We start from the raw sequence: 13,888 nt of genomic DNA on the forward strand, positions 1-13,888 counted from the left end.
AAAAGCTGTCAAAAGCAAAAACCAGTATTTTCAGAAGGGAAAGGAAAGGTAAATATCTACACTTATTACATATTTTAAATTGAATTCAAATCAATACACAGGTGAATCCTCTTGAAGATTCACAAAGCAGACTTCCCAGATAAGGTTCTAAAAATAAAAAAGGTTTGCTATTACTTTTTAGGCTATACAAAATAAACTTCTAGTATAATGATGGCCTCACATCTGCCAGACCCATGAAACAACTGCACCAGAGAAACACAACCATGATTCATATGTTTTACAACACCAAGTATGTTTCCCAGGTACAACTCATCTGATCAAGTATAAATATCTACTTTGACTAATTTTCTTTAGTTTCCTATAGAGAAGTATTTAATGTGATTTGCAATGTCCCAGGGATCAGAGATAGCTTTTTTTGGGACAGGTAGATTTGATACAGAACTTAGGAGAATCACCCATGCCAACCAGACTAGTAGCAGAAGTCCAGCTGGGATACCCCAGAGTACCACATGTGGACCACTAAAGGTGAAAACCTAAAGATGCATGTCTTGTATATATGTATGTAGGTATGTAAGTGAGGTACCTAATGGTACCAGCTATGCAAGCCAGGTACCCAGTGTCCCTTTATTTTCAATGGAGAACTAATCAGCCCAGTCAAACAGACAAAAAAGCTATTCAGTTAACCAGTGCCAGAACTATTTGCTCACGGCTCCACTGACTATAATAGGATATTAAACACTGCATATGCACATAGACACCTAAATTTAAGTGTCTTGAACCCCATTCACACCTCCACCCATACCTTCAAGAGTCAGCTGCTAAAGTCACTTCACTCAAAACCAGTAAAGTTCACAAACCTGCTTCTAAAACAGGTTATTCCTTCTAGCCACTTATTTCACCCTACCAACTATAAAAGGAAGTGGGTATGTGGTCAAATGAATCATAGCTCTTTTCTAATAAAGAAAACTGCAAACAGAGAGACTGCTAAAAGAAGTGGTTATAATATCCACACAGTATTCATGAATACTTCAGGGAAAACCACAGTTTATTGCTTTGCCTGTGGAAGGCTTGTTCTTTAGTCTGAAACTAGGATAAGAATCTGTGATCCCATGCTTCACCAGAAATTATCTGATGAAAAAATAGATGTCCATTTCCCACCACATCCAAGACGAATTTAAGAATTAAGATATAACCTTAAGGAATCTTCTTAGTAATAGAAAAAGGTGTGAAGGCAGAGAAATATCTTTCAAGGAAAAGCAATGTCATTGAATTTGCTCCCCAACTAATATGGAGTTTTTTGCTGAAGACAATATCATCTGATGTTAACATTCAAGACTCATCAAATTTCATAGTCATACCTAAGGGATCATGAGGGTACTGTATATGCATTTAATTATACCATCCATTAGCTCAATGACTTTTATTGGATTGTTCACCACAAGAAGTTACCCGCTTATTCTGCCCTCCTCAAGCACAGCTCCCCAGTTTTCTGGGCTTTTTTTTAACAGGTGTGGGGGAGGTTTTGGTTAGCTGTTGTGGGCTTTCTTGGCTTCAGATAACAGCAAAACTTTTAATAGTTTCAACATTAACCATAAATATACCTCAGGGCTGGGAAATTTATTTTGGAAACAACAATAACAACAACAAAAAAAACCCAACAAAAACAAACGAACAAAAAACCCCAAACAAAGAAGCAGACCCCAACCCCTCCAAAATTACTAAGACACTGACCTTTGGACACACCCAGACATCCTCACAGCTATTAAAACATTTTTGCAATCTACTTAAAGCCAAAAAGATACTTTGTAATTTTTTATTTCAGTGCAAGTTAGGTTTCTATATAGATTGAGGCCCACAAATCTTCTTTAATCATGTTTAAATTCTTACTTAGATTTAATGGGCAATTTATGTTCAGCAAGTTGCTTTCAAATAAGTAACTTCTCAGGCAAATAGTATATGATTAGATACAGATATGGGTACTCACTGTTGAAGCTATCCCTATTTTCCAAAATTTTACACCTTTGTGCTACAAGAGAACCAAAAATCAATGTCCAAGAAAGCTTTAACTCACGTATCATTTGTACATACCAGTATGTCTTCCCTAAACCTACTTGACTGCTTCTGGTTTACACGTTCAAGGATTATACAGGTTTTTTAAATCAATTGCTCCTTTTCTTGGGTAGGAGTAGGTGCACAACCAGAATGCAAACTGCTGTCTTCCTGAGTGCTTTCCTTCCTGTCCTAATTTCCATCTCTATTCCTATCTTGGTATATTCCCTCTGAGGCCAAAGCAATGCTTACACAAATGAAGTCAAAACACTTGGGAAAACAACAGAACTTACTGTATCCTACAGCTTTGCACTTCCCATGCCACTTTCACATACCTGGCTCAGAATTTTCACCTCTGCACTTCACCTCTAATGACAGTGTGACAGTCCACATTTGGAAGAGAAAGGAACATTTGCAAAGTGGACTGCATTCAGTGGCTTTCTTTTCTCATCCACAAAGATCCTCACAACACAGAAAGAGAGGATGTGCTGCAGGTTGTGTAGTAGAAGGCATAGAAAAGGCAGTGCTGTAGTTTGGAGAAGGGAGGAGAAGAAGAAAGGAGGCTTGAAACATTATCACTGCAAGACGGATTGAGACCAATCTCTCACCACAGAGAAGGAGAACTAGAACAGACAGAACTGTGCTGTCTCTGCATGTCACCTACATGCTGAAACACAAGAGCATCACACATCTGACTAGAAGAAAATAACTTCTCTGAATGATAATGCCACACTGAAAACTTGTATTCAGTTGAAGACAGGGTTGCTAAAGTCCTTTTGTAAGTGACCATTTTCCAGGATGTAATCTCTTGTAAGAGATTTAGTCTTTGCTTTTCAAGGCTATGGTCTCATTTTTTGCTACTTGCAGTAGTTTTCAGATAAGAATCCTTCCAACTGATCTAAATCAGCCTACATAATTGATACAATCAAGCCATAATTTAGCATTTCACTATATTGACCAGAATGGCAGTTCTACTACGAACATTCTTACTGATCAATAGATAGTGAATACACCAAGCTACGCACAAAATACCCCATAATGTCACCACAAAGTATCATGGAATTTCTCTCAGTTATATATATATATTTTTTTTGTTTGATAGTTTTTCATGTAGTGTAACTTTTTTGTCCTGTTACATGACCCACAGCAACCCAGAGTGAGTGTTTGGAGTATGCACACATTCTCGATGCAATTTTGCAGCAACATCCTTACTCACTTTAGTGGAGTCAAGATTCCACTCTATCAATATCAGCTACATGTACAGCTTTACAGACAGTAGAAGGTACTGTCTTTGAGGGAAAAATAACATTTATGCTTTTGATCACTGCTCAAGCAAAAGCAAACCCCAAAATTTTACTGAATAATTTCAACAAACTTCATGTTTGATATACCAGGCTTTTCATAGGCTTTGTTAAATCTACACTGAAGTGAAAGTGTGTGACAAGCCAACCCTCTCTGCACAGCAGGCTGATGTTCAATGTTTCAACAAAAAGACTGTCAAATTGGATTATTTCTTGCTATTATATAATCATTATTGGTAGACATTAGGCAGATGGAAGTCATTCAAAGATGTTTTAAAACACACACATATGTTTTCTCTCAATTCTAGTCCAAACGGCACCAACACAATTTCAGTGACTTCAGTGCAATCATGCTGAGCAGGTATGAAAAAGGACCAGAACCACTCCCCTGCCCTTTTTCCCTATCATTCTTCCCATGATAAAAATACCAATACTTTGTGGAAAAGAAGTGATGGGTTTACTAAATGCTGTGTTTTATCCAAGGAAACTCAGAATAACAAGATTATCAGCTTTGTTCCTAAATGTAACATACTATGGAACAGTCTAGGCTTTTTCAGTCAAATTCCCTGGTGAATGTAAAAAAGGGAGGGAAGCACTTCCCTTCCTTTTCTACAGTGCTTCTAAAAAGAGCAGAGAAAGTCTTTATTTCCCAGTGATGTTATTGATAGTGTATCAAGACACAAGAACAGTATTTCGTATCAAGAAACCCTACTGTACTGTCCTGTGTCACACACCTTCTGCTGACAGCATAAAACTTACACATTAACACATCACTATTACAAATACTGTTCTCACAGCTTTTTACTGCACTATTTGTGCAATTAGGATTCTGAGAACTAAAAAAAATTTTTAAAAATCAGAGTGAAAATAAAACCCAAAAAAACCCCTAACCTAAAACTGTACTGAAAACAATACTTTGTAATAAGTTGAATTTTAGCATGACTTATAGGATAGTCATTTGAATGATTATGGTCACACAAAAAGTAAGCAAGATGATTCAATTCATAATTCTGTATCTCCCATTTAAAGACAGAAAATAAAAGCTATTCATACTAACCCTTCAAAAGAAATATTTAAGTATCGTAAATGTATTTTTAAAAAAGTATTTTCATTACACAGAGGTATTCTTTTTATTTTCCAGTACAAGAGATAAAATTAATCAACAATAAAATGTTTATGCTGGTAAGGAAAAAAACATAAAAGGAAAATTAATGACTGAAGGCAAATTAAAAATGAAAACAATAATTTAAAAAATATTTTGTTATTGCTCAAGTATAGCTATTATTTTTGTTAGGGAAAAACACACAGTTTACATCCTAGCATCTCTTCAGTTTTAGAAACATATTTTAAAATGAGTGTGCAATGCAGAGCTATCCCTCCTACCTTTCACAATGAGAACACCAAATTGCATGAGTGGCTTATACTCCACTGCCTAACAGGGCAATATTGAAGTGCTACTTGTTTGATATCTTAAAACTGAAAATTAAGGCAGTATTAATATGAATATACTAAAGAATTTAGTACAAATAATTTTGGTCAAAACCTGGGCTTTAAAGTATTTAAGCCTGCATTTGTTAATTCTTACCGCAATATTCATTTATGCCATGGTTATATCATTGTTTTAAAAGACAGTGATGTTATAAATATGCACTGCGTAAGGTTTACTTTTTTAAAGGAAAACTGAATTTCCACAACACTGCAGATTTTAAGACACAGAAGGACAATTATGTACACGGTTGGAACAAGGTTTCAGATACTAACCAGTGCCTGTTAGGAAGTAAACAAGATAATAAAAAATAAAATGCTAGCAGTAACCTAAATTTCAGAGAAACTAGAGTCCCCTCCCTTCGGGAGTCATCGCCTTCAGGACCGATCCCGATCAGAACGGGCACCACTGCGGTTTTACTGCCCTGAACTTCGCATGTCGCTACGAGACCGAGCAGCTACAGCCTGACTCTGGACCTGCGGCTGTCGGCCAGGCGAGTACCTAGGGCTGGTTCGCCTGGGAAGTCCCCAGACAGGCTGGACCACGCCAGGTCTGGGATGCACAGGGAGAGCCGCCGGGCTGCAGGGGTCTGCCAGAGCACGGGCGAGGAGCCGGGGCCCAGCAGAGGCGCAGACCGCCCGAGAAGACGAGCCCTGCAACCCTCCCTGGGGTCGTGTGGAGCAGGAGAGAGGAGCCCAGCGCCGGCCCAGGGGAGCGCAGCCTCCCCCCGACACCGCTCTTTAACCATCGGCTGGCACCGCACCGCAGCCCTGCGCCTCCCTCCTAGCCGCCTCACCCACCCGCAGAGAGAACACGCCGGCAGGGAGGGAGGTTCTGCTCGGCTTTTGAGGATATTTTAAGCAGGGAGCCAGATCCTGCCCCTGGGGCGCGAGGCCCGGGAGCGGAGACGTCTCCACACATCCGGCACTCGGGACGGGGACTTGGAGCGGGGGAAAAGGACGGTGCCTTTGCGCCGAAAACGCCTCACCAGAGACAGGCGAAAGCCAAGCGCCTTGCGGGCCCGGCAAAGGGTTAAAGAGCAACATTTCCCCCCACCCCGGTCTGACAGGTCCCCGGCCGCTGTCAGCACCTCAGCCCTCCCGCAGAGCAGGGGCGCAGCCCCCTCGCTGTGCAAAGCGGCAGGAAAAGGGGAGGTGGGTGCGGGAGAGGCGAGACGGGGAGCGGAGCCCCCTCCGTGCCCCTCACCGGCGCCGCACGCCGACCCCGCGCCGGAGCAACGGGAAGGAACAATGGGAGAGAGAACCCACCGCCCCGGCGGAGGGAAAGAGGGAGAGCCGCAACGAGGGAGACCCCGCGCCCCTCTCTGGTCTTGCCCGGGGCGGGACGGGGCTCGGTGGCGGCGGGTCCCGGAGCGAACCCCGTCCCGCCCCGGGGCAGAAGGAGGGCGGAGGGACAGAGCGGCGGAGGCAGGTCTCCCGGCACCGCTTCGTCCCAACCCTATGGGGAGCCCTCGTCGCCGCGGCTGGATCGCACCCCCCTCTCCCGCCAGGCCCATTACCGCTACCGTGGCCGCCGAGTCCTCCCGCCCGCCAGAGCCGGGCTCGCCGCTCGCTCCCTCCGTCGCCATCTTCCCGCTGTATCGGCTCCGGCGCGGAGCGCGGTGCGGAGCCGAGTGGCGGAGCCCCCGCCGCCAGGCGCTTAACCCGCTCCCCGCCGGCAGCGATCCCGCCGGGAGCGGGGGCGCTTAACCCCTGCGGCGCCAGGCAGGCGGGGCTGCCGAGCCGAGCCGAGCCGCCCCCTGCGCCGGCAGAGGCGAGCGACTCCCGCCGCCGGGCGCTCGGGCTTCCCAACCCACCCGCTCCCCGTCCTCCATACGGCGGCCCGAAGACAGGCGGAGGGGGAGCGGGACCTCGCCGCGGGCGGCCGGCGCGCAATGGTGGCGGAGGGGAGTGTCCCCGCTACGGCGCTACCCGGGCCCCACGCACGCACCGCTCTCCTCCCTACCCACCCCCGTGGCTTAGCAGCAGGAGAAGGAAGGGAAAGGTTCTGGATGGGGCGAGAAAACAGGGAGTTGCAGTGGGTTGGGTTACCTGATCAGTGAGACCTTTAAACCAGCTGAAGTCTTTGAGGGAAGGGCAAATGTGCCTTTTCCTTTCTGGGGGCGCTGACTGGAGGAGTCATCTCTACCACCCCTATGGAGAGGTCTGGAGGAACATTTCTGCTGCTAGCCATTGCTTGGCTGGCTTATTTTCAAGGTGTATTTTCAGAGCCTGTGTGAGGGTGGACACTCAGCCAGGCCCAGTGTTTTGGCACCTCTCCGACCCGGTGCTCGAGTCCATCCTAACCTGGAGCTGCCCTTTGCCATTCCAGGCGCGTACTGAAGCCAAATCCTGTTCAGAATTCTTTCTAGAGGAAGGTTTTGGCTGCTGAGCTGAACCCACTACCACGAAGGCTTAGTGTTTCCCACCCAGGAGCACCCCGCACTGGCCCTCTCCGGGGGATGTTCTTCACGGTCTTGCTGTACTGCTTTGCCCCAGCAATGGGGACCTACACCAAAACGAAATCTAAACGTACTGCTCTCTGGAGCCAGCTTAACTATTAGAAGCTGAATTTGCAACACTGTTTACTCTTCAGCCACATAGAACTTTCACCAACAGCAGGCTCCTTTGAGCCCTGCCAGGCTCCAGCTTTCACAGGGCTGCATCAAGTCTGCTCAACTAAATCCCTTGACACCAGGACCAGACAGAAATGGGCCAATGCCTTGATCAAAGACAGCAAATGTTCTTCTAGACATACTGTACCTAAGGATGGAAGTAAACCCATGCATGAACTTTTTGCCCTTTATGTTATCAGAAGGGGAACTGATGAGTGATTAGTAGAATAAACTCCAACTGTAAAGTAAACACATGCTGAACAGAGTGAGCAGAAGGCAGTGTATAGAATCCATTACAGGGTACACAAAATCCAGTTAAACAGATGTTTTGTGGTTTAGGGTTTGTTTTTTCTTTCTCCTTAAAAATGAGCTCTCCTCCTACTCAAGTTTTACACTTTTTATAACTATAGTGAGTGCTCACCTCCTTTCCATCACTGAAGCTAAGAAACTGCATTGATGACACATAGCCTAAAACAACCTGTTTTTCTCAGTACTGTAATACCATTTAATTTGTTTCGGACAAATTGTTGCTTTCCTTCTTTATTGACAGCAAAGTAACATACATTACTCATAATTATTATTTATGTAAATTTGGAAGAGTATTTGGTGCTTTGCCTTCAAGAAACTCAACAAAAAATAATTTGTTTCCTATGACCTGTCATACTTACTCCTTTCTAAAATGGATTAAAATACAGAAGTTTTTAAAATTGTTTGAGGATATCTTTTCTCTTATTGATTCCTGTCTACCATTATCATTGCCAGTATTTCCCTATTGCATTAGAATCATCTGCTGTCCCTCACAGTTACTTATGTGTCTCTCTGAGTTGGTACAAAGCATGAACACAACATATTGTGTAAAAACTTTTTAAACACCATATATGTCACAGCAATGATGTAGCAAAGACTGCGCCATTTCTCTTGCTCTGCTGAGATAATAAACTGGTTTAGATGACATTTTATCAATTATCAAGTGTACATTTATCAAAATAACAATGAATTTTATATTATTATATTAGTCATAGCTTGCCATTTCAGACTTGAGAACTGATCTCTCTTTCCTCATCTGAAGATAAACTTAGAATGATTTCTGAGAGAAATGGGAGTGCTCAATCTCAGCCAGCAAACGATTAATAGAATAGATGGACCAGCAACACTTCAGCTAAAAGCCTATCTCCAGACAACTAATATCCAGAACATCATCCAAATGCTGCAAGTAGTTTGACCCGCTGTTGTGGTCAAAAAGATGACAGACACACTTTTGAAGGAGGAGTGATCTATATTTTTTCTTTATGTCATGAAATGAATCATCACAACATTTTGAAAATATTACTGATATTTGTAATTGTATGAGATTATACTGCATGTTTGTGTTTCTTCGCTCTTTCCCCTAATGGCAGCAACAAGGCTTGAGAACACTAAAATCCATATTAGATATTGCCAGTGGCTACTGGGAGTAGATTTTTGTGCTGCACAGCAACTGCTGCATCATCAGTGATGGTGGTATGGTCCAAACGTCTTTGAGGTTTTGCTGCATGAAGAGCACCTTCACACTGCAGATCATCTTCAAAGTAGAAGATGGTTTTTTCCTTGATTGTTACTACTGCATCACTGGCCAAGGTCTTATTCTCTGGTTATTTGGCATATGCTACTGACATCCTCTCTCAGAATTGTCTCTAAACCCACAGCAATACAGAATCTACACACACGAATAACTTCAAAGTGAGGGGCAGCATGACATCATGGCTGCTGTCATAGTGTGCTGCCATTTCTATGCCTGCATTTTGCAGGGCAAAACAGCTCTTTAATGTGTGTCTAAGTCAGAGCCCTTCTAGAAGAAATTGCCTTTGCTTTTCAGACAATTTTATCACTACAGTAAGGCAAAGGAGTTGCTTTTCTCAGAGGAAGGTGCTCACTGTTTTACTATTAGCATGTAGCCGGCAAACTGAGTGCAATTAACTCTTTTTCTGCTGCTCCCGGTTTTTTTTGGCTTGAGTAACATGAAGAAAAGCCCAAACCTGGGCCTTAAGTGTATTTCTTTCCTATGATTAGAGAGCTGGCACAAAGTGGTGGAATGTGTCCACACCTTACAGGATGCAGCTGCAGAACTGAATGGTGCTCATTCCCTCCACTAGCACACAACTGCTGTGACAAAAAATGCATGCCTTGGCTTTATATTGGCAGGGAAGCAAATTGTGTATCTCAATTGTACAATGTATTGTGGCTTTCCTGCCTTGAAACTAACCATTTGCATGGGAAAACAAACAAACAAAAGAAGGGTAAATTAATATTTTATTTGCCTTTAAAAACAAAGAAACAAAAAGCCCATGTCTGAATTTAAAGCAAGGAGGAGATATTGAAGTCCCAACATTTTTACAGAATATTAGATTTCTGAGTGAAAGTAATTAATCACTGTATCATCAAAATCTTTCCAAAGGTCATCTCAGTGCAAACTTAAGACATTTCTTCCATCACCTTCATCTAGGACTCATCAAGTCAAGCCAAACAACATAATTCAAATACTGCACTGATTACTGCTTCAGGAAACTTTGGTTTTGGAAACCTGTATGCAATACAGAGCACTCTGATAACTCTGAACCATTAACTTGGGTTTTGTGAAGAAGGAGTTGCTTTCTCTGGAAGATGGCACACCACTGTCCAAGTGAAATTCATTTGGAAAAGAGACAATATTCTAGAGGGCATGCTGGCTGCTTCTGGGGATCTTAAAGTAAGATTAAAAAGAAAGGTGGAAAGGAGGCAAACTCAAAGCATTGAGAGCAAAATAGAATTTCCAGTAAGCATGCAAAGAAGAGATGCTTTAATTGACTATGCAGAAGGAGCATAATTAGTAAAAAAAAGTGTTGGAATGGCTGATTTGGGAGCATAAATTCAACTGTGTTGAATATTACTATAAGCTAGTGATGTGATTCACATGACTGGAGTGTTGAAAACTGTCTATAATCTGCTTAGAAAGGGACAAGTGCACAAAAAAAGAGGGAAAGAACTATCAAAATAGAATTTTCTGTTTGTCAGCATTACTGACATCTCAGGGAAGGTTACTTGAATGTTTATGTGTTGTGTTTTAATGTTTAAAACATAAAATGAAGTATTTAGTGCCTACTGCAAACCTCACATCATACTAAAGAACAAAATGGCAATATCCTCAAGTATCTTTTACAAAGAAAGAGAAAGCTGCTGTCACTGAGGCTTTTCTTTGAATGACATCATTTTGCCAATACTGTAACATCCTGTAAATGTCTAAAAATTACATGTGACAATTCAAAAAGTTAACCTTGAGCAGGAGGATTCTAAATGAGACATCCTTTTAACACAAGAAGAGGGGAAGCTCACTCCAACTGGAATCTAAAATTTGAATGTTTGCTGTTCCTAAGTTTTAGAAATCTGAGCCCAGAATGGAATCTGGAAACTAAAAATGGGCTTATGAATTTGAAACATTTATTTTAGAGAAGGCTTGAAGTCTGTGTTATGCAAAAAGATCACACACTGCTCTTCTTGGAGTTGAAATACATAAGCTTGTCTGTGAGGAAGAAAAAAATGATAACTCATTTACTGTCAAGACAAAAAAGGAGTGCGTACAGCTTTTTAAATACTAGAAAGGTGTAGAACAGTTAAAATTATCAAACTGAAAATGTATGAAAATATTCAGAAAAGTTAAAAGCCGTATCTTATTTCTCTCTTTCATCTTCTCGTGGGTACCAGTCAGAAATGTGAAGTAAACCCAGAAAAGTTTTCTAACTGAAGCAGTAAAGGTACAGGAATCAAGAATTCTCAGAACCAGTTTCCCTAAGCAGGCATGATGACTAATGTACTTCTACAGCCATCAGCACTTCTAAGCAAAAACCCCACTTTTTTTCTGGACATGGGAGAAATGCTTGCTGCTGTGATCATATTGGCTGTAGTGGCAGCAGGCAGGAGAATTCATGCTGCAACTGCCAGACATGGAAGAGTCTGTTCCCTTACTGGCAGGACTTATGCAGCGATCTGTGATGCTGGGAAGTACACTACCTCATTTTGGAATTTAACTCTTTGCCCACAAATCACCACTCCATGAAAATAATTTTTTTCAGTGATTATCAAATCACTTTATTGCAGAATATCTTCTCTTTTTTAATTTTCTTTTTTTTTTTCTCTTCTTTTTTTAAATAGTCCATTGATTGTTAAGCCTACTCTTTTAGCTTTTGCTCATTTTCCTTATACAGAAGGTTAGTTTTGAAATTGTCTTATGCTGCTGACATCCTATGAACAAATTTGGATCACTAAATGCCCCCCTGTAGAGATGAAGCTGTACCACTGCAAAATGGACCACTGTATCCTGGAAAAACCTCGCCTGGAAATGAAATGATAGTGCACATAGTGGAGGCTGTCCTCCCTGCCAAAGCCCTACTATTGTTACGAGAGCTCACTGTGAGCGCAGCACTGTGTATGGGATTTCAGCACATAAAACGGCTTCAAGAGGACCTTTACTCTGTAATTGTAGAAATAAAGCCGCAAGGGAGGTTAATCAACTCATTGCCAGGAGGGATGAGTCTCAAGAAGGTGGCAACTACCTTATCACTTAGATAGAACATCTATATAGGGGCTTGGTAATGAAATGTTTTTCGCATTGAAATGCTCCACTTGGGAAAAATTCCCTTGCTAATGAAACAAAACTGCTTCAATAGGTTGTTAGCTCCATCACTGAACTGTAGAACCACAGCCCAGGAGAACTGGCTCCTGTGCTGATGACACAGAACAGAAATTATTGTACTGAGGAGTTAAATCCTGCATGGAAAACAAGCATTTGCTAGAATGAAGGAACAAATTTGCTTGCCTGTAGGAAAGTGATGCACTTACTCACTTGTGTAACTCAACGTTTGCAAGGTAACTTTATTTATGCTCTCATAGTCGAAAAAAAATCATATGAAAAGACAAGAGATCTCAGTGTGTATGCTTGTGTGTGTGTGTATGTGTGTGTGTTCCATACACTGAATTAATGTGATCATATTCCCAAGACTCAGAGTGACCTGAACTAAAGGTAGGCAACTCATGTGTAAGTCTGTGTTTCAAGCTCGTGGGTAACAGAAGACCTGATGAATGTTTTAAAAAAACAGTAAGACAGACTGATTGTGAAATCATAAGTAAAAAAGGCAAAATTAAAATTCATGTGGCACCCTGAATGTGTACAAAATTCACTTATTTACATGTAAATGAGGCAGACAGAGGAAAAGCAATGAGGAGGAGAGAGATAACCCTAACTAGTCTTTCCTGTCAAGCACAAGCATTTTTCAGTGTGCAACTGCACTGAAATCTTTAAGTTGGGGATTAGGGATTCTGCCTTTGCTCTAATGTTTAAATTCTGGATATCCGTAAGATTATCTTTCACTAGAATTTGGCTCAGCATGTCCCTCAAGATTGAGATGTCACTTAGATTGTATGGGATTGATCCCCAGTGTGTCATTTGCCTACCTTACTGGGAATTAAGTGGGAAAGAAATTGAAAAAATTAGTATGAACTAGCTTTGTTCCAAAAATAAAGAGTTTTTAGACTCCTGAGTTTCGTCAGCTCCCAAGTTTCATCAATAGATGATGGGGACTCTCTTGCCTTCTGTGCCTTGACAATTTCCTCTGAGATTTAAAGATTGAACATGAATATAAAGCCAAAGCTCTACAGAAGATCTGCTGCAGCCAGAAATCTGTATGAATATAATGACTTTACAAAATATCTTGGGAGGCTGAATAATCTTGCTGCAGGACAAAGCCAGAAAAAAAAAAAAAAAGTCAGTGGATTTGGAGTGAGGAATATTTACATAATACTTGATCTTTGTTATTTTAAAACAGCTACAAAATATGATTCATAGAAACCTAGGACTGGACTGCCAACCAGTTAGTCTAACATCTTTGAGATTCTCGAATACATATTACACAGTCCTGTAAATAAAATTATCACTTTAACATCAGAATTTTGTTGCATTTTTTTCCCTATTCAAACAATGGTGAATGTGCTAGCATTAAACTATATAAATTCTGCAGAATTTATGAAAAAATTAAGTATGTCCTGATGCTGGTGACTTTTTATTTATGGGCTGTCAAATAACCACAATATCTTTCTGAGTCTGATGATATTTGGGCTGTTATTTTAATGCAAAAACAAAGATAAGGGAAAGATCAGTGACAGTAAGGACCACAGAAGAGTTTGGAAACTGTAGCTGAGAAGGGAAATCTTGGAATACTGGTTTCCAGCCTCTTTCTCTTATTGAAGTGAACAACTGAGTAAATATATACATTTAATGAAATGAGGTTTAGATGTCCCTGTGCCAAGATAAAGAGGTTGCACTGGAAATGAACTGATACTTTAAAAAATTGCACTGTCAAAAAAGAATGCTTTTACAGCTGAGGAGGACTGCATTTCAGTGAAGTTTGTGCTACTCTGTACTGTAGATAC

The 13,888-nt window shown here is 41.5% G+C and overlaps 1 protein-coding gene across 1 annotated transcript in view; it reads right to left on the minus strand.

Moving 5' to 3' along the window:
- Window positions 1-6,626, minus strand: part of CTTNBP2 (cortactin binding protein 2) — an 81,359-nt gene extending 74,733 nt beyond the window's left edge. The window contains 1 exon segment of the mRNA XM_082280769.1: window positions 6,356-6,626. Coding sequence (XP_082136895.1) covers window positions 6,356-6,424 — 69 coding nt within the window. The 5' untranslated portion in view covers window positions 6,425-6,626.
- Window positions 6,627-13,888: the final 7,262 nt, after the last annotated feature.

Source organism: Coloeus monedula (genome assembly GCF_965178545.1).
Source record: "Coloeus monedula genome assembly, chromosome: 4".
Lineage (NCBI taxonomy): Eukaryota > Metazoa > Chordata > Aves > Passeriformes > Corvidae > Coloeus > Coloeus monedula.